This window comes from Equus caballus, chromosome 3 (assembly GCF_041296265.1).
Source record: "Equus caballus isolate H_3958 breed thoroughbred chromosome 3, TB-T2T, whole genome shotgun sequence".
Taxonomy (NCBI): Eukaryota; Metazoa; Chordata; class Mammalia; order Perissodactyla; family Equidae; genus Equus; species Equus caballus.
Genome location: NC_091686.1, coordinates 60,131,289 through 60,158,861, shown reverse-complemented (window position 1 = coordinate 60,158,861; position 27,573 = coordinate 60,131,289). Strand labels below are relative to the sequence as shown.

Below are 27,573 nucleotides of genomic sequence, written 5' to 3'. Positions count from 1 at the left end.
GAATTAAGACTATTTCATGGTTAAAAAATTTTTTAAATAGTAGTAGAATACTTTTTTCAAATGAAATTTTATGCAGAATTCTAGAGTAAAATATAAAAGTAGAGCTTATCTGACTAAAAGGGGTGGGGAGCATAAACCTGGACCTCTCAGTTTCCCCTTTGCCTTCCACACTTACTCTCATAATGGGGAGCCAAAACCATGTGTTTTTGAAAGAGGATGTCAAAGCATGAGGAATTATATCTACAAACTCTGGAATCAGATAACCAAATGTGTGTTTAACATGATCAGCATGTAATACTCTTTTCCTAGATCACTAGGTATGTATTACCTATCAATTCAATCACACTAAAAGTACAGTCCTACGCTACTTAACAACGGGCATATGTTCTGAGAAATGGCGATTTTCGTCATTATGTGAACATCATAGAGTGTACTTACACAAACCTAGATGGTATAGTCTACTACAGACCTATGCTATATGGTACTAATTTTATGGGACCACTGTCGTATATGTAGTCCATCGTTGGCCGAAATGTCATTATGTAGCGCATGACTGTAGAAGATTGTTTCTGATTATTACTAACCTAAATTTTAGGTTTTCTTGCTCACTTAGTGTCTTTATGTTATAGCCTCTCACTATACTTGGGGGAAGGAGATCACCAGGAGTTTAAAAAAAAAAGGTAGAAAATAAAATGACTTGGGGAGACAGAAGGAAAGAAGAATCTTATTTTGTGTGCTAATAGCTCTCAACAGTTACTGACATCTCAACAGTGCTCAGCTACAAGGCTATTTCTTCATTCATATTATATGTGATAGACAAAAACAGTCCAAAACATAATTACCAAATTCATGATTACTCCTGGAGCCAAAAGACCAAAGTAACTTCCAACAATAAATCATTTGAGAAGCCTGAAATTTTGTTTCCTACTCTTTGAAAGAGACCTGTTGAGAATTTACATCCTGCCTTCTAAAAGGGGTTTAATTCATACCACCATACTGTTTTCTACTTTTTTTCCGTCCCTTCACGGATTAGAAGATGCAAGTTGAAATACACTTTAAATACATCAGTCAGTAAGTTTTGCCTTTAAAAGGGTCAGTGAAGTGTGGTGCACATCAGGTGGCTACAACTGGATGGACATCTTTTTCCAGTACCTTCTTCTTCTTGGGTATTCTGTTCAAAGCTGGAGGATCATTCCAACCATTCTGAGGACCTAAAAAAGATAATAGAGGACAGTTTGCTTAGAATCCTTAAAAGAAGAAAACTAAATTGTATTTATCATATAACACCTTCAAATTCTGCCATAACCCTGAGATAACTATCACGAAAGTTTTACCAGCTGAGCTGTGGGGGATCACTCTGTAGCCCTGGATTCTCAAACTCATTATCTCTAATAATCACAAGACCTTGGTTAAGTAGGCAAGACACCTTGACATTATTTCCATTTAAAGTGAAAGAGCTGTGCTATATTTAAGGACAGTGAAGTCTTTATGTCTATACTGGTGTATAATGATCAAAGATCAGTTAACAGTTCTCTCCTAATAAAGAAAAAAATAAATCACTTGAGTCTGCTAAAAAAAGGCTTTTGATATATTCAACATACAAAAAAGAATAAAAGTAGCAACCTCCTATTTCCCAAGAGAGCAATTCAACATAAGCAAGTCAGGGTAAGCAAATTATTCAAATGACAGCAATATTGTTAAAAGAACATACCTTAAATACACGACATCAACAATATTTATCATCTTTGCCTTAGGAATTACTTATAAAGCAGAAAAGGGCATTCAAATATCTGATAAGCATTTTTTTCAATGCCATAAAAAAAATTCTAGGTTGCCAGTCAATATAAGATTAAACTAGTCAACTTTAGGAAATTTCTTCTAAAAAACAAAAAACAAAAAAACTTTGTCACCTCAAAGTGAGAAATGGACATAAGTAGCAGAACTAATTAAATACTTTAATGTCAGTATCTTTAAAGAAAAAAGGAATAAAACATACCGGAAATAAGATAGGATAATTTCTCAATCACAATATAATAATTTGACTTTTCACTGAGTTTGGGGTATGTGTATATGTAAAGACAAAAAATTACTCTTCTTTCAACAACTTAACCATTCTTTCAGTATTTTACCTTTTATTTGTTTTATTGATCTCCACAATATTATACCACAACAAAATTGCTTAGCAAACCAAAGAAGTTGTGACTCATACTAATGTTGTAAAAATTTTTTAAAAAACAACTTCTCTTAATCAGCGTATAATCATTTGCCTTGATTTTAAAAATAGAATTAGTTTTCTACAAGTTTACTAGGAGATAGAATGTGAAATAAGCCTCAAAACACTCAAGAGCTAATCACAAAATCTTAAACGACAGGCTGCTATCTGCTTAACAAATTTTTAAAGTTCTGGTCATACATAGATGAATCATTCAAATCTCTCCCATCACCTTCTAATCTTACTCATATCTCAGACAATCTTGATATAGTCGTTGTCTTGATGCTGTATAAAACAGATGACTTTCATGATTTAAAGCTATTTGTGTCACCATGTTAATTCAATCAGTTCTAAGACTTTTTTTTTTTAAATTGCAGTTTCAGGTGTATTAGTTTCAAGTGTATCACAGTGACTTGACATTTATTTATATTAGAAAATAATCACCCTTATAAATAAGACTAGTTACCATCTGTCATCATAGGACTTTTATAACATTATTGACTGTATTCCCTATTCTGTACATTGCATCCCCATGACTTATTTATTTTATGACTGGAAGTTTGTACCTCTTATCCCCTTCACCTATTTCGCCCTTCCTCCCACCCCCAATCAGTTCTAAGATTTGATTCAAAAAAGAAGTTAAATTAAAAAATGATAATGATCAGATTTAGGATTATTATCAGCTTTGAAGTTCACATGCATTATTATGAATGTCCATTCATTAATTGTATTCAATGATTCAAAGATTTCTAAAGGTATATATTTTATAACCAATTCACCTTCCAATATAGGTGGCTGGTCTTGCATAGTCTGATTTTCTGTAGACAAAATGTAAAAGTCACTTAAACAGTATTATCAATAAAGACATTCTAAACTCTGCGCATTTTGCAATTGTTTCTTCCTCCATCAACCCCCAGAAAGAATAAACTAATTTTATAAGGGAACAAAGTGTACTTTTTAATCAAGTCACATGAAATGCCTTCTATCTAATTAAGAAAGCAACCACTTTTTGGGGAAAGCAAATTAAGTCGTGTCAGACACAACAAACTCTTAAATATCACTTTTTTTCCTCTTACTGAGCTAGCTGTCTTCTTTAAGAGAAAATTTTATTTCTTCCTATTTAAAATAACATTTCCGTAATTGTTTGCATGGATTCTTCTCTACTATTTGATCAATGAAGCTCAGTAGTATCACTGAAGGGAGAGCACTTCCTAACATAACTACTGTGTCCATTTTAGTATTATAAAGCTGTGAATCCAAATCACCTAAGGATCTTAATAAAATGCAGATTTTAATTCACCAGGCATAGCGTAGGGCCCGAAATTCTATTGTTCTGGCTAGCTCCCAGGTCATGCCAATGCTGCTGGTCAATACCCTCTTTCAGAAGCAGGGATTTAAAGAGAAACGAGAGATTTCTACACTGTCCTGCAGACTTCGGCACTGTACTTGTTAAAGATAAGCATGTCAGACAATCTTAACAAGGTGGTGCCACTTGACCGCTAGATTTGGGAGGCGCCAAGGGTCCGTATTCTGGAGAAACTATAATTTCTGGGGTCACACCATGGATATCAGCACAAATGAGAACAGGCCCAGTAAATATGTAACCATCTAATATAGTCTTTTCTGTAAGAATATATGGATTTGTAGACTGTTTAGCACAAGTCTTCCAGAAATCACTATTTCTCTTAAGTTTCTGGCAGTGGACAAGAGGAAAGGCGGCTGAAAACTAACACAGCAAATCCAAAACTGTCAGATATTCAGGGTCAGGCCTGGCCTGGCCTCCAATCAAAAGCATGCAGTGGAGGTACATCATATGTACATATAACTTATGGAAATCCAACTATCTTCATTTGGGGACAGACAAACCAAAAGAATATAGCAATTAATTAGTGAGTTCAATTCAGTTTGAGTTCTTTTCAAGAAGCACATGCCCCAGAGAAATTGTGAGGTGGGAGAGGTAACCCCATATCTTGAAATCTCACTGTGTGGTTTATGGATAGACGTTTTTCATACAATATGGCTCCTCAACATGAGCCAAGTTGTTCATCGAGGGCTTAACTGAAGAAAGGAGTGATGAAGGATAACTGACTATAAGTGATTTCCTATTTTTGCCTTAAACGATGACTTTACAACCTAACTTCCCATGTAAGATATGACCTCACAGGACTACAGTTAATAAATCCCTGGGAGTCACTGTGTGAGCCTTACGACAGACGACTGACCTGATTTGCAACTACTGATGAATTCAACAGCACCAGACTTCAGCTTCTGGGCTGAGGGGGCCGATATATTACAAACCTAAAAGTAGTGGAAATACCTTGGCCTTGACCCTTTTTTTCAGGGAGCAGTCTCAAGAACACGCCCTCCTCTCCTGCCCCATGAGAGGCATGAGCAAAAGATGAGAGCAGTTTTTCCTCTAACCTCATGGCAGGACTTAAGACCTGGGTATTAAAACCTCAGATGGTATCCTGATTTCACAATCTATTAGCAGCACAAAAAATTTTGTGGGGCGATTTCATATGAGCTTTGGGTAAAATGACACCAAAGTTATAAGGAAATCAAACCAAATTCAAAGCTGAAGAGTGAAACTGAATCAAATCAGGAACAAAAAGATTCTCAACAGGAACAACCAGCCAGTTGGCTAGCCTGCACAACTTGAGGGTGGGGTGTCTGTTGAATACACAGTAACAGTTGTACAATAATCAAAGTTACCCTCAAAGCACACTGTAACTGACTCCTCCTAACCTCAAACCGCGTTTAGCCATTTATTTCATTTCCGCCCAGATAATCCTTGGTCAAATCTCTTCTCAATTTAATGCAGTTTTATTTCAGCTGTAATTCGAACCCCTTCCAATCTTTTTGCATTTGTCTTTAAATTGACTGTTGAAATAGACTTTTTAAAAACACAATTAAATTGACCTCCACTTTATAGAGATAGACAGGAGACAGTATTATGGAGGTTCATTAGAGATGTGCAAAAGGATACTCTTGGTCAACATTTAAAAAAATTCAGCACAGCATAGTCTCATCTTAGGCATAATTATTTCATAAAACTGTAAAGAGGAGATAATCTTTTTTACTCTTTCAAAAACTATAAAATGGGGATAAAACTCTTACTCTTATTAAAACATGATGTGACTTTAAAAGGGCATGGAAAAATGGCTCATGGTACAATATTAAGAAAAAAGTAAGATGTAAAATTATATGTGTGTGTTATGATTTCAATTCTTTAAAAATGCATGCACACATTGGGGGCCGGCCCCGTGGCCGAGTGGTTAAGTTCGTGAGCTCTGCTCTGCTTCAGTGGCCCAGGGTTTCACCGGTTCAGATCCTGGGGGCGGACATGGCACCACTCATCAGGCCATGCTGAGGCGGCATCCCACATGCCACAACTAGAAGGACCCACAAGTAAAAATATACAACTGTGTACCAGGGGGCTTTGTGGGGAAAAAAGAAAAACAGGATCTTAAAAAAAAAGAAAAAAAAAAGCATGCATACAATGATACACTACTTCACACCAATTAGAATAGGTGGAATCAAAAAAACAGAAAGCAAGTGTTGGTGTGGATGTGGAGAAATTGGAACCCTTGTGCACTGCTGGTGGGAGTGCAAAATGGTACAGCCACTGTGGAAAACAGTATGGTGGTTCTTCAAAAAATTAAACATTGAATTACTATTTCATCCAGCAATTCCACTTCTAGGTATATGCCCGAAAGAACTGAAAGCAGGGACTCGAACAGATATTTGTACACCCATGTTCACAGCAGCATTATACACAATAGCCAAAATGTCCAGGTGCAGATGAATGGATAAACAAAATGTGGTACACACATGCAGAGGAATAATATTCAGCCTTAAAAGGGAAAGAAATTCTGACACATGCTACATCATGGATGAATCTTGAAGACAGTGAAATAAGCCAGCCACAAAAGGACAAATATTGCATGATTCTACTTATATGAGGTACCTAGAGTAGTCAAATATATAGAGACAGAAGGTAGAACAGTGGTTACCAAGACTGGGAGGAATGGGGAGTGATTTAATGGGTACATAGTTTCGGTTGGGGAAGATGAAAAAGTTCTGGAGATAGGTGGTGGTGACGGTTGTACAACATTGTGAATGTACTTAATGTTACCCAACTATACACTTAAAAATGGTTAAAATGGTAAATTTTATGTTATGTATATTTTACCACATTAAAAAGTTTTTTTAATACATGTGAACATACAAGCATACATATATGTATGTATATATGTGTATGAAGTGAATAAATAAACCTAAATTATTAGTGGTTATATTTGGGTGTTAGAATTACAGATCATTTTAATTTTATTCTTTATACTATTTGGAGTCTTTCAAAATCCTACAGTGAAAAATTAATAAAAATCAAAGGAAAATTAATTTAAAAAGTGAATATGGGACATCACTGGATACTAGAGACACTTATCCACCTTAGTGTCGGGATTAGTTCTCCACAGGGTCTCTGGGGAAGAAGAGAGAACTGCCTGGTCTCAAACGCAGGAGTGGGGCTGCGTACCATCCTTACTTGAATCCCACTTCTCACTGGGAACGTTCATAGGTATTCTTGCAGGAGCATAATGATAGGATGTATGCACTGGCTAAGATACTTTTCAGTGGATTCACAGAAAATATTAGTGCCAATGGTGTGGAGACTTTTGGCTAGAAGATAATTTGAGATGGAGAGAATAGAGCATCTTTGTCAACCACATACCTCTCCTTTTCCCTCACAGGCCTAGTATGTCACAACAGAAAATAAAAGGGTTACAAAATTAAAAATTAAAATTTAGAAAGACATGAATCCTTAAGGTCATTTTCCAATGACATGAGATAAAACAGAATTTTCCAAAGAAAAGTAAGGAGGGCTATCATGCTCCTCTCCTTTACTTAAAATGTTAAAACCAGATACTTATAATTTGACTAAGGAATGTTTATGAAAATTAAAAAAAAAATTTTTCAGAATACTCTTTCATGAAAATATGCAATATCATGCCCCTTCAAGACTACTCTATGTGAAGAAGCCTAAGACTATATACCTAAATTAAATTTGCCATTATTTAAGAAAACCAATGTTTACTCAAAGACAGCTTCATGATACCTTGAAGGTCATTTTATCAGAAAACAATTTTTTTGAGTAAAATTCTATGGCCTACATATTTGAAAGTGCTCTCCCCTAGCAATAAGCACATATTAAATGAGGGACCAAAAAAAAAAGTGACAGGCAATATCCTACTTATTCTAGACAGTAAAACAGGGAAAACGTCCTGCTTTCTGTGCTGCCACCACTGAAACAACCTTGCACTATCCTAACTCAGGCTGTTCCCATTTTACAGTGAAAACCGGGAGAGGGCCTGCTTCCCTCGCCTCTGTTCCTGCCACGCTGCCCACAATCTATTCTGTAGGCCCTCCTGACTAACCTCCCTCAGGTGCCACTGTGGCCACGCCTCTCAGCAGTTCAAACCCCTGCACGAGGACCTTTCTTTTCTTACTGTGTGAAGTATAAATTTCTTACCCTAGTAGTTAAGGCTTTCCAAAATTTGGCCCAAATGCCAATTTCATGTGCCAACTTACAGCAAAGCTATGCGCTGTTCACTAGAAATGTACTGTCCTTTTTGCCTCCCTACTTCTGCCTTGAAAAATTCTGATACAGACTGAACAGTAACAATTTACTGAACGTTTTGATCATTGCAACATTAGTTTTTCTGAGCCATGGGCATATAATTTTCTGGTTCACTAATGGTTAGAGGGCTTGAAAATCCCAGTGTCTGTCAAGAATTAGTCACCGGACAAGTGGAATTTGCAACTCCTACAGAGAACCAAGATATGATCTAAGACACATTAGAACAAAGATAAAATTTCCAGTGATAATTATTTGTATGACCTTAGCAAAATTTTTAGGAAGTCAAAAAATACAATATGTAAAGCTGTAACTGTTAATTGAAATACAGGGTACTATTAACATGCAAGAGGTAACAAAGCAGCCAGCTTAGTGCATGCCGAACACTGAAAAATCGTTGTTTGGCTGCTTCTTCCTATTAGTGACTGTTTCTCAGCCAGATTAGAACAGTCTGTTACTCTGTATATAAGCAAAGATGTTATCACATGGCCAAATGCACTTTTGCTTAAGGAGAAAAAAATACCCATGCAAATATTTAACTTAAATGATGAAGTAACAAATGCCTAAAAGTGTTGCTAAATGATTTTTGTAATTCCAACACTGATAGCTATTTCTATCACATCAGGACTAAACTATCCAGTAAAGAATGAACATGGGCTTTGTAGACTCAGAGACTTGGGTTTGTATCACCCCACAATCAGGAGAACAATATAAAACTCCTAGAGGGGGCCGGCCCCATGGCCAAGTGGTTAAGTTCACACACTCCCCTTCGGCAGCCCAGGGTTTCGCTGGTTTGGATCCTGGGTGCAGACACGGCACCGCTTGTCAGGCCACGCTGAGGCAGCATCCCACATACCAGAACCAGAAGGACCTACAACTAGAATATATAACTATGTACTGGGAGGACTTGGGGAGAAAAAGCAGGAAAAAAAAAAAAAGATTGGCAATGGCTGTTAGCTCAGGTGTTAATCTTTAAAAAAGAAAAAAGCAAAACTCCTAGAAAACTCAAGTTTCCTTAAGGCCTTTTTTTTCCTTTTTTGCTGAGGGAGATTTGCCCCTGAGCTAACATCTGTTGCCAATCTTTCTCTTTTGGCTGAGGAAGATTCACCCCTGAGCTAACATCTGTGTCAATCTTCCTCTATTTTGGATGTGGGTCACCACCCCAGCATGGCCACCAATGACTGGTGTAGGTCCATGCCCAGGAACTGAACCCCAGCTGCCAAAGCAGAGAGTGCTGAACTTAACCACTAGGCCATGGGGACCCCAGCTCCATAAAAGGTAATTTTTTGAACTCTTTGTTTGAAGAACTGAATTATCACTCCTCTCTAAAAATATCAACCTATTGAACTACATGTATTGAAAATTATAGAAATTTTATTTATGCAGTAAAGGGTGATACATATTGTGCATGTGTGTGATTTTTTGATACTTTGGACTTTAATATTATATATCAAAGAAAGGAGGAGATATATGTATAATTCTGGATCCATAAGACTTTATTAGAAAAGAACACTTCCTCAATATATCCTATTTTATGGCAAGTGTTTTCAGTAATTAAAGCTACAGCTTAGCACATAAAAGGAGAAAAATATATACTGGAATTCCCAGAAGCAACTTGAGTATTAGGAGCAAAGCAAGACTCACTCATCTTTTTCCCCTTTAGTTCAAAACCACCAGTTATAATATGAAAGGGAAACTATTTTCAAACACCTAAATGCACAGAGCTCTAATTTTACATGAGGTTTTATGTGATCACAGCTAACATTGTCCTTAAATGCTTTTACTGTATTAATGTGTTTAATCTTCTTTATAAGCTTATGGGTAGGTACTATTATTATTCTGAGGAAACTGAGGCTTAAAGATGTTAAGCAACTTACTCAAGGTCACGTAAACAGAAAGTAGTGAAGCTGGGATACAAACCCAAGAAGTCTAATTCCAAAGCCTGTCTTCCTAACCACTACGTTAGTGGTTCTTAAGTCTGATTCACTGATCCCTTTTTATAACACATGCTTTTGATGCCCCTTTATGATCCTAAAATGAAAATCAGATAATATAACCTACCCATAAAAAATTAATACAACACTCTAACTGTCTAACAGGAGAGATAAAAATAATTTACAAAACATGTATTTCACTATAAAAATAATTTAAAATTAGGATTTTAGTTAGGAAATTTCAGGCGTAACTACACTACTAGACAAAAAACAAATAAAAAAGTAGAAATTTCCAAAATGTTTGAGAGGGTGGTTATTAGGCTAATGGAGAATCACTGCACTGCTGTACACTGGCTGGCTGCTCTCTTAGAGAGTCTGTCCGAGCTGTATTCTCTCACTTTTTTCCTTTAGATAAGCATATTAAGATCCCTCCTCACCTTGACAAATAAACATAATCAAAAAATCTGTACCACCTCATTAAGACCCTGTACTGAATAATCTCCATGAATGAGTTTAAGGTACAATTGTAAAAACTGAAAACTTCTCAGTAAGAACACAGAGCATAGTTTAGCTCTAGTAAAGAAAGTGTCAATTAAATCTGGTTCCAAACACCACTTATCTTGCCAATTAATTTCTTACCACTTACTTTAAGTTCAATGGCAGATTATACACTCTTATCCTTCTCAGGCTCTAAAGCTTTCCTCATTTAGCAACTAAAGTTCATTATGGGAGAATCACACTTTTAGAAATAGTTTTAGAATTTGTTATTGAAGCTCAATCAACACCTCACATTACTCAGTTTACAAACAGCTGGAAATAATTCCCCTCCATCCACCCATGTGTTCATGAAAAAATTAAGGAGGGAGCCAAACCAAAACTCTTTCAAGCGCAGACCTGTTCTTTGGGACGCAGGCAGCTCACTGGCAGCAGGCAGTGTACCTGTTGTTCCAGGAGGCAGTGCATAAGCTGAAGATGATGGTGGAGCTCCTGGTCCGCCATGCTGGAAGGATGCTCCAGAGGAAGAGGGAGGAGGGAAAGAAGCAGTAGGGCTGGAGGTAGGTGGAGAGACCTGGTGCTGTGCTGCGTACAGCTGAGACTGCCCAGAATAGGAAGAAGCAGAAGATATGTAAGGGGTGTTAGGGTAAGCGTTTGAGGCAGAAGGAGCAACAGGCTGCTGAGGTTGATACATTGCTGACCCCCCTGTTCCGAAGGAATACTGCTGGGCTGGTTGATAAGCTACACCAAGGAGAAGAAACAGAAATTTTAATTAGTCACAAGTTTATTCAGACAGCAACAGAAAACCAAAATTATCTCATTCTATGGAAATTATTTTCATCATTCTTCTTATAACAATAAGTTACAACCAAACATTAACACTTAAGTTACACTTTTGATAGCTCAGATGTCCTAAATGTACTAATAGTCACTGGATCCAATATTTGAACGCTGCCATCTCCAGATTGCTGCTGGCTATGAAAATCTGGCTCATCAGACCCAATACTGCAAGACTGACCCTTTTCTGAGACTTCCTCTTTCTGTGAAAAGACTGCAGTGACACCTACCAGCCACCAGATGGAACAATGTGGACTCTCCTTCACAGTAAAGGTTAGAAGGAGTTTGGTGGCAGCTCAAGATCACCCCCATTGTAAGAACTGCAGGGTGAATATTATTGTTATGAATCAAATATCTTCACCAACATCTAGTAAAATCATCAGCTACTCAAATTCTGAGTTTGAGCACCATTCCAGATTAATAGTCTCTAGGACACCTGACAAAACCATTCCTATGTAATATTTCACATACTATACATAGTTGGTAAGTAAGCAATGAGGCAGCCAACTAAGGTGTTACTGCAAAGACTTGAATCCAGATTGGAGATCTGAATGCCATCACATTCTGCATGACCAGGAATAGGGATGAACCTCTACAGAATGCACCTAGTAGAACTGTACTGGTTCTACTCTGAAGACTGCACTTTCAATGTTGAGCACCTGAGTGAAAAGTTGTATCAAATTTGTATTCACATTAAGTAAGAACATCCATGTTAGCATGATGCTCATTAAGATTAGTTCTTACTAGGTAATGGCCTCTTGTTTTTGTAATAGTTATTTAGTCATATAATTTTCCTCTTTGAGATTTTATTTTTTTGCTCTTCATTTAATTTTTTAAATAATGGTGATATTTTACTTTCTAAGTGTAAACATTTTCTAAAAAAACAAAAGCCAATGGTTGATACACATCATTATTATACATGTGTCAAAATTTATGGAATGTACAACACCAAAAGTGAACCCTAAGGTAAACTATAGATTTGGGGTGATAATGATGTGTCAGTGTAGGCTTACCGGCTGTAACAAATGATTTTACCACTGTGGTGCAGGATGTCGATAGAGGGGGAGGTAGTGCATGGGGGCAGGTGGGATACTGAAACTTTCTGTGCTTTCCACTCAATTTTGCTGTGAACTTAAAACTGCTCTAAAAAATAAAGTCTATTTCTTAAAAAAATAAAATAAATGGAAAACAACAACAAATGTCCCTGGGAACCATTTCTCCAAAAATGATTTGTCTCATCTTGCTTGAAGGAAAAGAATATGTACGAAATAATTTCTAAAATTCTATTTTTTTATACCAAAATCATGGGAAAACTGACCCTCTTTAACAGGTCTTAGTAAAGGCGCAGGAAGAGGAGCCAGCTGTTCTGAATGGACTGACATAGGAGCTGTTCCCTAGCCTGTTGATTCAGGATGCTTCCTAGGGAAACCATGTTTCTCTATAGCAAGGACTCCAGTCTGACACAGAATGGTTCTTTCTCTACTTGTGAAAATTGATTTGATCATGGCTTTGGAGCTTCAAAGTAAATGCTTACTACTTTAGATAAGACAGGCCTGTGTGAAAGGACTTGCGGCCAGGCTACTTACGCTGTGGCTGTGGATAAGGTGGTATCTGGGTGTGCATATGACCTGGAGAGGTGGGAAGTGGTGCCACGGCAGCATTTGGATTAACATTTCCATGCATTATGAAACCTGGAGGTGGAGGATTTTCTCCCTAGGAAATGAGAATATGGAAAAGAGGAGGATTACATTTAGAACCAAGAATCTTACCAGATAGATTTATAATCTCTGAAATGGAACTGTTTTTTTTTTTTTTAAACTTTATTGTGTAAGAAACATTGCATGTTATACATTCTGTCTTCTTCAGAACACATTTTCTGAGCAACGCATTGTGAGTGATTTAAAGATCAGACAGGTCCAAAGTAGTAATTGCAATGAATGGCAACAGATGCTAATAGTCTCATAACATAGTGTCAATGATATTTATAATGTGTCACCAGGATTGTCCATATCTACTAAATTCCAGCCTCTACTCCTCACTTTGGAAATATTAAGTATAAAAGCCACAAGGGAACTTTTGCTTCTCTTCAATTTCTGCAATACTCACAAAAAAGAAAAAAGAAAAGAAAAAGGAAATATCTTCAATGAAATTAGATTTAAACCATTGTTAGAACCTTGGTTGATGTTATTCTAGCTCAAGTCAATTTAGAACTGCAAAAGAAGGAGAGAAGGATAAGAAAATAAATTGTGCTAAAAATTGCTTCTTGCATCCCAAAAGTATTAAAATGCAAGCAGGCAGACAGACGGGGGGAGAGGAACTTGAGAAAGGGGGGGTAAAGATCATATAACTATATATATATTTAGGTGAGCAGAATTCTGCTCAAAGAGGAATAACGAAGATATACCTGTGTGTCAGAGGGAGAGGCTGCAGGTGGATGGCTGGGAAGTGCGGTAGGAGTTTTGTTACTCCAGGTAGTGACAGTAGGGGCAATTCTAACCTGAATTGAACAAAGAAATACTAATCACAGAAAATAAAAAATGGAAATGTTAAAAGAAGAAGAAGAAGAAAAAACCCAAACGGCATTAATAGCCAGACGCAAAGCAAAAAATATGAGCAGAAAGATGGCATACGTTAGTCAGGCAATTGCTTCCAAGGTAGCTGGGATTCCAAAAGAAAAATACACATTCACAACAAAACATGGGGAAGCAGGCAGTAGAAAAATCAATATAAAAACCCAAATCAAAGCACAAAGAACAATGCCATTCAAGTGTCAAGAATAAGGGGGAAGAGATAGGTCCTGTAAGTAGGGAGAGAAAGAAGACATTCCGAAAAAAAGAAGATAATTGAGTAAAAAAGTGATTTTGAAGCATTAATAGTATTCATGCTACTATATGATCTGTAAACATATTGCGGTAGGCTCCCTTTTCTGGATTTCATTAGAGCCACAAAAATCATATTAGTCCCATATGAGGCTTAGAATCATACAATCAGAGAATATTAAAGATCATCCAGTCTAATCCCCCTCCTTCACCATTGAGAAAACCAAGGCCCAGAGAAATGAAGGAGTGTGCTGAGGTCCACACAACGCATTGGTGATGAAGCTAGGATTGATTCCAAGCCAGTGTCTACCACGCTATGCCATATTGCTTACCCTGGAGTCCAGAAGTTTTCAAACATTTTTTTTAAGCTACCAAAACCTTTTTCATCAAGTAAATCTTTGTAGAAACTCCAATTTATAAACAATTAATAGAAAAGATGTGCTGTTCGAAATGGGAGTGGCACTCCTACTAATCTGACCTCCCTTTTATCCCTTTACTTCTGCCTATAAACAGTCCTTTAAAACCACAAGCTACTATCCTTACTCAGCTTATCACAAACTTTAATCAAGAAAATCACTGTTTATGATTGAATTTGTTTTTCTTAAAGCATGACACTCCTAAGTCAAAGTATAACAAAAGTCTTTCAATACTTTTACATTTTCCCAGAAAGAGATAAACTGAAGGACATATAGAGTAAAATATTCTCTTCTTCCAAGGTAGAGAATGCCTTACTTCAGTACCCTGAGAGACAGTGTGGCAGAACTCAAGGCACCTGGGAGTTCCAATTCCAAGCTGGACATTAACCAGCCACGCAATGCTGAGAAATTCAAACTTCGAGGTATCTTAAAACTCTGGGATGGTTGCTTGAACTCTCCACCTCTCAGTTCTCCCAGCCATCACATGATTTGCTCTACTTATGTCATAGACTATCTAAGCCTGCTGCAATCTCCACAAGAGTGGGGAATGTACTCTGTTTTGTTTACCAATATACCCTCAACAGGTAGAATAAAGATAGGCACTCACGGTAGGCTCTCAATAAATTGTCAAATGAATGAAAAAACAAAACAGAAAGTTCTCTAGATAGTTACAATTATATTCAAATGTAATCTATTCTGATTAAGAACTAATCAAAGTACAATAAACAAAAGAGCATTAATTGTTTTTTTTTAGTTTTTCATGATTTCATATTTACTTCTGCTACAGTGAAATGTAAAAAAGAGCCTGTCAATTCTATCAGCAATTTATTCTATTTTCAAGTGGCCAGAGTACCTATGAATTTTATCAATCAAGACCATTTATTACTTACGAAAATATACTTCTCAATTAAGAACATAAAGTTTATCTGCTGGTCTGAAATATAATTTTCCATATGAAATAGTAAAAGACAATAAGAGGACACATTTTATGCCACTAAATGTTTGATAATTTTACTTAAATTAATTAATCAATAAGAATGATCTAATCATCTTCACATTCCCCATGACCTACAACTTCATAAACCTTCGGTCATTCACTTTTTGCTAAGACCCAAGTTGTCCAAAAAAAGTTTGCATTCTGGATGTTCTTTATTGTGCTGATACAGAAGACAAAGGAAACCTCTACTAAAGAATCAGAAAAGAATACTCAATAAAAGACTACTTTCAAAAAATATTTTATAAAATTAACCAAATCACCACAAAATTGTTCCTGCTACTTTACTTACAGTTTGCTACATGAATCAAACTGTTGAAGTTTCAAGAACACAGGTACATGTGTAAAGGAAGTCTGAGTGATGGAAAAACAAGAAGAAATCCCCCTAGAGAGCTTAATTTACATCTAAAATATAATCTGTCTGACTAGATTAGAGGAATGATCAAAAAAAAAATCATAAAAACCACTTTCAAGGGGCTGGCCCCCGTGGCCGAGCGGTTAAGTTCACGTGCTCCGCTGCAGGCGGCCCAGTGTTTCATTGGTTCGAATACTGGGCGCAGACATGGCACTGCTCATCAAACTACGCTGAGGCAGCGTCCCACATGCCACAACTAGAAGGACCCACAACGAAGAATATACAACTATGTACCAGGGGGGCTTTGGGGAGAAAAAGGAAAATAATAAAATCTTTAAAAAAAAAAAAAACCACTTTCAAGAATATAAAAAGTATAATTATTAAATCAATATGTTGTCTAGCTTTATCACAACAGGTAAGGTCTCTAACCCAACAAACTAAAACCACCAATTTGAACAGCATATCACTCACATGGGGATAATATTGTTGAGTCGGAACTCTTGGCATCTGTGTGTGGCCAGCGACCGGTCCGGGCCTGACCTTGGGCAGCTGCTGCCTCTCGTAAGGAATTTTAGGTGATTCCTGCCCTAGTGTGGGCTCTCCTTGTGCTCTACAAAGTCTATCACGAAGCTGCACAATATTTGGCTACAAGAAGCAATGGAAGAAAACAAAGCAAATTGTTAAGAGTTCACCCAACTATATGACAGCATGTTGATTTTCTTCAAAAAGCTTGATCATGCATATGATTTTTGTCCATATGCTGTGTACTATACAACAGACCCTGGTATATCAGGTTTTGACATCATGTTTTCTAACGCTCAAGACTGACACCAAAGAAAGGTCCATGATATACAGTGTAACTTGTAATTTAACTCAGGCAGGGATTCGAATTATGCCTGCCACATGGTAGTATGTAAGATCAATGCCACTTATCAATACTGTTCTTTTGCTGTTTTCTTGTAGTTGAGCAATTCTCGCAAATCACAGAAGTAGTTAAAAAAAATACAACTGTGCTTCTTTGTAGGGAAAAAAGGCCCCCAATGAGAATCAACTGCTAAACATGGTAATGGAAGAAAATGGTGATCTAAGAAAGAGATAAAAATTAATTTAAAAAAAGAGATGTTTGAAATCAATTAAAAGAGTAAGGTGTCAAACTTAGGGTAGCTTATACACATCTACAATTATACAGATCTACAATAAGTATGAGTTGACCATATACATTTTCTAGATAATAAGAACAAAAAAGCAATGTTAAAATGTTTTAGCAAGAATTTATTTTAATATCTTTAAAAATTATAAATTTCCATAAATTCATTAAAGGTTTCACGATGTCATTTAAACTTTTTTGGTATACTTCATTGCCTTTGATAGAGGAGAATTATTAACTATAATGATAACACAAAGTCTCAGGACATATTCACCAGAAAATACCAAGTGTCTACTGTGATACATAGGAGGAGGTAACATCAAAATTACGATTTTTGCACAAAGAATGTCCTTTAAAAGTCCAAAGAAAAGCATGAAGACTAATGTACAGAAAATGTATGTGGTTATAAATGGTATTGAAAATAGTTTAATTCTGAGGCTAGACAATCTAAAGGTCTTAGATTAAGTTACTCTTAAAGTGTCTTATATCTCAACAAAATAATGAGACCTTATTAAGTAAAAAGTCATATAAAACTATTATGTCAAAGTCATCATAAAGTTAAGACTATGTTTCTATTCTATCTAATCCTCTCATTAACAATTTAGAAAGATATGAGCTAGATCCTATATGTAAGTATATACAAAACCAACTAGCAAGTCATATCTCCATAGTCCTCGAACACAGATCTAAGTATTTTTACTCAATGAAATTTATTGATAATTCCCTAGAACAGACAAAATACTGAAAACTAAAAACATCCATCAAAAACAGAAAGAAGTTTACAATAAAAAGTATAGAAACAAGAAAATACCTGCAAGGCTCAAAATTAAGCTGTGTCAGACACACAATACAGATATAAACATCCTACTTGTGAAAACTTTCCTCAGACCCCACCCCAACTTCCACTCATGCTCAATTAGTGGATTTAGGCTTCCCTCTTCTGTGCTCCCACAGCACTACTACCTCCATCATATCACATATCACTTTTGAATCCCACGTTTACTCATCCATAGTCATTTTGAGTTTGGAAACTCCCTTAGGGAAAAGATCTTGACAATCTGGTTCATCACTATATACTCAGTTACTTACTGAATTGAATTGAAAAAAAATGATGAAAAATCCTGTTTTATTGCACACCAAATGAGGACACTAAATTATGAATGTAATGTATTTCCCTCTGCCTTAAAATACTTTAAAAACATACTCACCCAAAGAGTGATGTCAGCATCATGGCAGGGTGAGCTTCCCCAGTAACCCCTCCAACATACAACGAAAAGGACATTCATACTCCAACAGAGAACATCCAAATATAACAGAAAAATGTCAGAGGACCCATGCAGCCATATGATGGAGGGCGGAGAGGCTGGAGCCCAACTCAGAGGAGATGGAATAGGGTAAACGGAAATTTCATTCCCTCCCCTAAAGACTGCGATCCAGGACCACGGGAGGTCTCCAAGAGAGAAAGGACAGGGGAGGGGATGTTTACTGCAGGAACATCAAGGATCCCCGGTGGGCCCTTACAGCCTAGAAGGAAGCACTGTACTGGAGCAAAAGCTTTCACAGGGGGTGACCTTATCAAGCCAACACTCAGGAGAGCAGATAGCGAGAGGAGAGTGAGAAATCCCTGAGAGCCTGCAGAAGAAAGCTCCTCCCCCCACCTGCCCAGCCCAGCTCTAGTGCCTGGGATCTTGTGGAAGGCAGAGGGCTCAGAATACATGGCTCTTGACCCCCACCCAGTGGTGACAGGCGGTGACTGTGACCAAATAACACCAGGATGTAAAAAAACCAGAGTCACTCCCTCTATCAATATCAAACATTATATTAGATCTACAGATCAGAGAAAAATGACAAGTACCCAGAAATCAATCCTGACAACACAGAAATATGTAATCTAGATGACAGTTAATTCAAAATAGCTATCATCAAAAAACTCAAGTTAAAAGAGAATGTAGAGGAACAATTCAATGAGTTCAGGAGCTACTTCACAAAAGAGATTGACACTATAAAGAAGAATCAATCAGAAATATTAGACACGAAAGACACAACGGAAGAAATAAAACAAAATATGGATTCCCTGAATGCTGGAGTGGACATCATAGAGGAGTGTATCTGCATAATTGAAGATAGACATGTTGAAAAGCTCCAGACAGAGGAGGAGGGAGAATTGAGACTAAGAAGAAATGAAGAAAGTCTCCGAGAAATATCTGACTCAATTAGGAAATGCAACATAAGAATTATAGATATTCAAGAAGCAGAAGAGGAGAATGGACCACAAAGCTTGTTCAAAGAAATAACAGTAGAGAACTTCGCAAACCTAGGCAAGGAGATGGAAATCCATGTGGGAGAGGCTACCAGATTTCCTAAACATGTCAATGTAAAGAGACCTACTGCAAGGCATATAGTAGTGAAACTGGCAAAAGTGAATGACAAAGAAAGAATACTAACAGCAGCAATGTAGAAGAAAATAACCTACAAAGGAACCCCTATCAGGCTTCCAGTGGATTTCTCCGCAGAAGCCTTACAGGGTAGGAGAGACTGGAATGACATATTCAAATCTTTGAAGGACAAAAACTTTCAGTCAAGAATACTCTATCCAGTGAAAATATCCTTCAGATATGATGGAGAAATAAAAACTTTCCCAGACAAACATAAGTTAAGGGAGTTCATAGCCATGAGACTCCCCCATCCCCCCAAGAAATCCTCAAGAAGGCCCTCATACCTGAAGAACAAAAAAGGGAGAAAGGGGTTACAAAGCATGGAGTGAGGAGATAAATAGGTAGACAGAATCAGAGAAGAACAGCAAATACTCAAGTATACCATTAAAGACAAAGGGGAGGAAAACACCAGAACCAAAGATAACCTTGTCATTTTAACCACAAACTCATAACACAAGATGGAATAAGATGTGAGAAAAACAACTTAGGAGGGGAAGAGGAAAGGGACTGAATCAGTTTAGTCTAAGGAAATAAAAGGCCATCAGAAAAGGGACTATCATATCCATGAAATTTTGAATACAAACCTCACAGTAACCACTAAACAAAAAAGCAGAACAGAGACACAAATAATAGATAAGGAGAAAACAAAGAAACACAACATAAAAAACCACACAACTCGATTGGTAGACCAAAATAAACAGGATGAGAAACAAAGGAAAAGCAGGAGAACCAGAAAACTAGTGATAAAATGGCAGCAGTAAGCCCTCATATATTGATAATCACCCTAAATGTAAACGGATTGAATTCTCCAATAAAAAGACACAGAGTGGCAAGATGGATGAAAGAACAAGACCCAACACTATGCTGCCTCCAGGAAACACATCTCAGCTCCAATGACAAACACAGGCTCAGAGTAAAGGGATGGAAGATGATAGCCCAAGCTAATGGCAAACAGAAGAAAGCAGGTGTTTTAATACTTATATTGGACAAAGTAGACTTCAAGATAAGGCAGGTAAAGAGAGACAAAGAGAGGCAGTATATAATGATCAAAGGGACATTCCATCAAGAAGAAACAACACTTATAAACATCTATGCCCCCAACATAGGAGCACCACAGTACATAAAGAAACTATTAACAAACCTAAAAGAAGACATTAATAATAACACAATAATAGTAGGGGACCTCAACACTCCTCTCACATCCAGACAAAAAATCAACAAGGAAACAGTGGAATTAAATGAAAAGCTAGACCAGCTGGACTTAATAGACATATATAGAACACTCCATCCAAAAACAGCAGAATACACATTCTTCTCAAGTGCACACGGAACATTCTCAAGGATAGACCATATGTTGGGAAACAAGGCAAGCCTCAATAAATTTAAGAAACAAGCATCTTTTCTGATCACAATGCCATAAACCTAGACATTAATTACAAGAAAAAAGCTGAGAAAGGGTCAAAGATGTGGAGACTAAACAACACACTATTGAACAAGCAATGGATCACTGAAGAAATAAAAGGAGAAATAAAAAAATATCTGGAGACAAATGAAAATGAAAACATACCACACCAATTCATATGGGATGCAGCAAAAATCGATTAAGAAGGAAATTCATCGCAATACAGGCTTACCTTAACAAACACGAAAAATCCCAAATAAACAAACTCAAACTACATCTAACTGAATTAGAAGAAGAACAAACAAAGCCCAAAGTCAGCAGCAGAAAAGAAATAATAAAAATCAGAGCTGAAATAAATGCTATTAAAACAAAAAAGGCAGTAGAAAGGATCAATGAAACAAAGAGCTGGTTCTTCGAGAAGATAAATAAAATTGACAAACCCCTAGCCAGACTTACAAAGGAAAAAAGAGAGCAAGCTCAGATAAATAAATTAGAAATGAAAGAGGAGAAATAACAATGGGTACCACAGAAACACAATGGATTATAAAAGAATACTATGAAAAACTATATATGCCAACAAAATGGACAATCTAGAGGAAATGGCTAAATTCTTCGACTCTTACAACCTCCCAAAGCTGAATCAAGAAGAAACAGAGAATCTGAATAGATCAATCACAAGTGAAGAGATTGAAACAGTAGTCAAAAACATCCCAAAGGATGAAAGCCCAGGACCAGATGGCTTCCCTTGGGAATTCTACCAAACTTTCAGAGAGGATTTAATACCTATCCTTCTCAAGCTATTCCAAAAAAGTTACGGAAGATGGAACACTTCCTAACACATTCTATGAGGCCAACCTCACTCTGATACCAAAGCCTGACAAGGACAATACAAAAAAGGAGAACTACAGGCCAATATCACTGATGAACATAGATGCAAAAATCCTCAAAAAAATATTGGCAACCCAAATACAGCAATATATCAAAAAGAGCATACATCATGATCAAGTGGGATTTATACCAGGGACACAGGGATGGTTGAGCATCTGCAAATCAATCAATGTGATACACAACATTAACAAAATGAGGAATAAAAACAATATGATCATCTCAACAGATGCAGAGAAAGCATTTGACAAGATCCAACAGCCATTTATGATAAAAACTCTTAACAAAATGGGGATAGAAGGAAATTACCTTAATATAATAAAGGCCATATATGACAAACCCACAGCCAACATCATACTCAATGGGCAAAAACTGAACACCATCCCTCTGAGAACAGGAACAAGACAAGGATGCCCACTATCACCACTCATTCAACATAGTACTGGAGATTTGGACCAGAACAATTAGTCAAGAGAAAGGAATAAAAGGAATCCAAATAGGGAGTGAAGAAGTGAAACTCTCACTGTTTGCAGACAACATGATCTTATATATAGAGAACCCTAAAGGATCCATTGGAAAACTATTAGAAATGATTAATAACTACAGCAAAGTGGCAGGGTACAAAATCAACGTACAAAAATCAGTTGCATTTCTCTACTCTAATAACGAACGTACAGAAAGAGAACTCAAGAACACAATTCCATTTACAACCACAACAAAAAGAATAAAGTATCTAGGAATAAATTTAACTAAGGAGGTGAAGGACTTATACAATGAAAACTATAAGACATTATTGAAAGAAATAGATAATGACATAAAGAGATGGAAAGAGATTCCATGCACATGGATTTGAAGGATAAACATAGTTAAAATGTCCATACTACCTAAAGCAATCTACAGATTCAATGCAATCCCAATCAGAATCCCAATGACATTCTTCATGAAAATAGAACAAAGAATCCTAAAATTCATATGGGGCAACCAAAGACCCCAAATTGCTAAAGCAATACTGAGAAAAAAGAACAAAGCTGGAGCGACCACAATCCCTGATTTCAAAATGTACTACAAAGCCATAGTGATCAAAACAGCATGGTACTGGTACAAAAAGAGACACACAGATCTGTGGAACAGAAATGAAAGCCCAGAAATAAAACTGCACATCTACAGACAGCTAACTTTCAACAAAGGTGTCAAGAACATACAATGGAAAAAAGACAGTTTCTTCAATAAATGGTGTTGGGAAAACTGAACAGCCACAAGCAAAAGAATGAAAGTAGACCATTATCTCACGCCACACACAAAAATAAAATTAAAATGTATCAAAGACTTGAAGATAAGTCCTGAAATTATAAAACTCCTGGAAGATAACACAGATAGTACACTCTGATACTGAACTTAAAAGGATCTTTTTGAATACCACGTCTTCTCAGACAAGGGGAACAAAAGAAAAAATAAACACGTGGGACTTCATCAGACTAAAGAGCTTCTGCAAGGCAAAAGAAACTAGGATCAAAACCAAGAGAAAACCCATCAATTGGGAAAAAATATTTGCAAATCATGTATCTGATAAGGGGGTTAATCTCCATAATATACAAGGAACTCACACAACTGAACAACAAAAAAACAAATAGCCCAATCTAAAAATGGGCACAGGATATGAACAGACATTTTTCCAAAGAAGATATACAGATGGCCAATAAACACATGAAAAGATGTTCAACATCACTAATCATCAGGGAAATGCAAATCAAAAGTACACTAAGATACCACCTTATGCCTGTTAAAATGGCTATAATCACTAAGACTATCAGGGAAATGCAAATCAAAAGTACACTAAGATACCACCTTATGCCTGTTAAAATGGCTATAATCACTAAGACTAAAAATAAGAAATGTTGGAGAGGTTGTGGAGAAAAGGAAACCCTCATACACTGTTGGTGGGAATGCAAACTGGTGCAGCCACTACGGAAAACAGTATGGAGATTCCTCAAAAAACTAAAAATAGAACCACCATATGACCCAGCTATCCCACTACTGGCTATCTACCCAAATGACTTGAAATCAACAATCCAAAGTAATATATGTACTCCTATGTTCACTGCAGCACTATTCACAATAGCCAAGACATGGAAACTATCCAAGTGTCCATTGACTGATGATTGGATAAAGAAGATGTGGTGAATATATATACAATGAATACTACCTAGCCAGAAAAATAGACAGACAAAATCATCACATTTGCAACAACATGGAAGGTCCTGGAGGGAATTATGCTAAGCGAAATAAGCCAGCCTGAGAAAGACAAACACCAGATAATTTCACTCATTTGTGGAATATAAACAAACACATGGACAAAGAAAACAGTTCAGTGGTTACCAGGGGAAGGGGGGAGGTGGGCACCGGGGGTGAAGACGAGCACCTATGTAGCGACAGGCATGAAGTAATGTACAACTGAAATTTCACAATGATGTAAACTATTACGAACTCAAATAAAAAATTAATATATACTCACCCACAGATGGTATCAGACTGAAATGGCATATAGAATGAAGTTCTTTGCTAATATCTGGGGTGGCACTTGTCAGGGAATTTTAAAATTAGAACCCCATTTGTTCAAGTAAGTATTAACATTTATAGCTTTTCAACATAGAAGATTCCTACAAAGAACCCTATACACAGAATCAGCATTCGGATTAAGAAACAAAAAGTTGGTTCTTTTCCCATTTATTTTCCTCAAATACTATGCCCCTCGGTACAAGGGGATCTATCACACTACAAGAGCATCCTGTCTCTCTGACACAGCCTGGGTAAATGATCCTTGAAGAATCGTCAATAACATTCACCTAGACTTAGGTAATAGAAATTCAACTGCTCCAAAACATTCCACCTACTAGTATGCTTATGTTTAATATTGAGTACTATCTGCTGGACTCACCTTACTCAGACATTAAAAGATGATAAATGGTCAATTTTAATTACCTGGTTGGTGTTTTCTGGAAGAAAAGCCAAGGCTGCAGCAATACTGCCCTGGGCTGCCAACAAATTGGCGTACTGACTCATCTTCTCAGCCAAGAGAACTCCTACAGTATTAGTGTCCACGGCTTGGGTGAGTTGTACAGCTTTTCGCAGAATGACAACTTTCTCAATCAGATCCTAAGTGAGAAAAAGAAGGAGTGAAAGAGAAACAAAGATACCAAGATGTGTATGAGAGGAAGCTGGAAAAGATACTGAGTTACTAAGATTTCCAAAACCTACGAAAAGTACAGTACCTATTACCATCTCTCTTAGAAAGGTCTGCAATAGTTGACCACCATTTAGGGAACTGAAAAAGTAAGAAGTACTCATGGATAGGGCAAAGGTTACCACCTTCTCCTAAACATCGTTAAACTGCCAGATGCTTGCTTGTCTTGTGAACTCAAATAGGCAAATATCCAAAGTGAAAGTGATAGGCAGATGTGCAAAGGCAGAAACTGGGTTCCAGCATAGCTGCTGGAACCATGAGTAAAACATCAACATCATACTATCTATACGTACTATAAAAATATTACTACTACAAGGTGACATCAAAATGGGCTCACCATTTCAATCTAAAGTTTCTCATGTTGTTCTTCAAGACCAATTCTTTCAAAAATGGGGAGCTATACTTCAGGTATAAAGCACAAGAATATCTTGCCCTTCGTAGGTACACAAGTCCAGAAGTGAGAAACAAGTGTATTTTCTCTTAGAAACACTTAGAAGGAAAACCTTGATTTCCTACCAGATTTTCAGTTTTAATAGAGTGATCTTTAAAACAACCACCCTACTGACAAAATTTCTTTTCAGAGATAAATATTTGACTGAAACATCATGAGACTCTACTGATTAAATGCTTAGGAAAAAAATCTTAATATACATTTACTCAGTGCCCGAGAGTAGTCCCCACATCTTTTACTTCCCCTCTTGCCCGTGTACTGGTGCTACATGGGATTCCATTTACCCCTTACTTTCATTTTCCCTTAACCATGAAGATTCTCCATTGGCACTGGGGTGCCCCCCACTCCTTACCCCACATTGCTTCTTTCTTTGCCTAAGGCAGACAGGGTCAGCAGAGGCAGAGAGGGGAGCATGAGGAAAAAGAGTAAACCTGAGGGCTGTTTTCATGCTCTTTCCACCTACTGCCCCAATAAACTACCAAATCACAACCATGATCTCACAAACAGTTGCAACCCCATTTTACGGTCCCATTATCTCAAACTCTGTCCCCTCAAATATAGCAATAAATATGCATAATTACCCAGCACAAAAACTTCTAATGCATAAATAAGTAGGAAAAAAGCGATGAAGTTCTGGAATAAATCAATTCCTAGAATATAAGAGGGGTGAAAGACAACCCTAAAAGGGAAGCACCTTTCATTTCAAAGATATTACCTGAAGGGACAAAGGGTTGCTTCCATCTTGAGCTTTAGTCCAACATGCAACTAGTTTCTCAACATTCCCTGCACAGATATAGCAGAGACAGGCCTGCGTTTGCAGGAGGCTATCACCTTCACTTTCAAGCCTGGTTCCCAAAAGATCTACAGATCAAGAGGAAAACGAAATAAGGCAATTACACCCAAGGCAATCTGTATACGAGGTCATGAGCAGCCCAATAATATTTTCAGAAGTATCAACTTCACAACCAATGAGTAGCAGGAAGAGACAAAATCACCCTGTCAAGTAAATGCTCACTAAATATTTATTTGTTGAATGGAAGAGTTGTGACAAATTGTACATAACAAATGATTTCACAAGATTCTATACCTAGCTATAGAATGGACTCCCATTACTCATATTAGAAAAAATAATAAATGGGAATAATATTTGAACAGAAAAATCCTAATGAACATTTAACTCCATTTCATCACATCAGATACTTTTGTAAGCAGTGGTCTAAAATATGGCACATCTAAAATAAACATGAATAGTAGCTAGGACTGCTATAAATTATATGACAATAAAGTTAGTATCTTATAATTTTTGAATTCTCATAATACTCTCAAAGTAGCACACAGTTGTTTGTTCTTATACTAGCAGCCTGAAGCTTCTGTTTTGCAAATGATGAATATTATTCCTTAGCCACTAGTTTAGTCACGGTCTTTAATGGTAATTTCTACTCAAATGTTATAATTATTAATTTTATCAAGCTAAGATTTATTAAGTGAGAGCTGATTATGAGCTCTTTTACATATGAATAGCCTAAGGATTAGAAAGTAATTTTTCCTAGGTCATACAGCTAGTAACTCCTAGAGGCAAGATCCCATGTCTGGTCTGTCTGAAACTAAAATCATTAAACAGTATTATTAATAATAATGAGGGGCTGGCCCCATGGCTGAGTGGTTAAGTTCATGTGCTCTGCTTAGGCGGCCCAGGGTTTGCAGGTTCAGATCCTGGGTGTGGACCTAGCACCACTCATCAAGCCATGATGTGGTGGCGTCCCACATAGAAGAACTAGAATGACTTACAACTAGGATATAAAACTATGTACTGGGGCTTTGGGGAAGAAAAAAGTTAAAAAGGAGGAACAGTGGCAACAGATGTTAGCTCAGGGCCAATGTTCCCCACCAAAAAATAAAAATAAAAAAAAAGAAAGAAACTTCATTAAAAAAAAAAATGACTAGGCATGGAGAAGTAATGAAGTTAATAATTCCAAGAAAAGCATTCAAATGAGAACTTTTTCATATTTGTGATTAGTAGGTTTACAAAAATTTCTAATAAAATTTGTCTAATTTTATTTACAATATACCATGCCATATACATAATATAAACATAAAGTTCATTTTCTTACCACAAAGGGCTGAAAACTCATCTGGTTTAGCATAAGTCAAGACTGCAGCTAAAGCCTCTCTCCAATTTCTAAGGTCACAAGACTCAACAATCTCTCTCCAGTTCTTCATCACCACTGCAGTAATTAGCTTGGGAAAGGAAAACAAAGGGAGAATTAAAAGCCTTTGGTATGTTAATAAAAATTAACTCTGGCTAATCAATAATA

At 36.8% G+C, this 27,573-nt stretch overlaps 1 protein-coding gene across 50 annotated transcripts in view; it reads right to left on the bottom strand.

Annotated features, from left to right (window-relative positions):
- SEC31A (SEC31 homolog A, COPII coat complex component) overlaps positions 1–27,573 on the bottom strand; it is an 87,900-nt gene that overhangs the window by 7,786 nt on the left and 52,541 nt on the right. For 8 of the 50 annotated variants that reach the window (XM_023637813.2, XM_070263562.1, XM_023637819.2 and 5 more), the window contains 9 exons: positions 27,370–27,496; positions 25,974–26,119; positions 24,546–24,719; positions 16,169–16,342; positions 13,518–13,610; positions 12,700–12,826; positions 10,676–11,017; positions 2,992–3,030; positions 1,153–1,211 (listed from right to left, as the gene is read on the bottom strand). In XM_023637813.2, coding sequence (XP_023493581.1) covers positions 1,153–1,211; positions 2,992–3,030; positions 10,676–11,017; positions 12,700–12,826; positions 13,518–13,610; positions 16,169–16,342; positions 24,546–24,719; positions 25,974–26,119; positions 27,370–27,496 — 1,281 coding nt within the window. The remainder of the gene's footprint in view (positions 1–1,152; positions 1,212–2,991; positions 3,031–10,675; positions 11,018–12,699; positions 12,827–13,517; positions 13,611–16,168; positions 16,343–24,545; positions 24,720–25,973; positions 26,120–27,369; positions 27,497–27,573) is intronic. The other 42 variants (XM_023637826.2, XM_070263577.1, XM_070263564.1 and 39 more) reach the window with 8 other exon arrangements.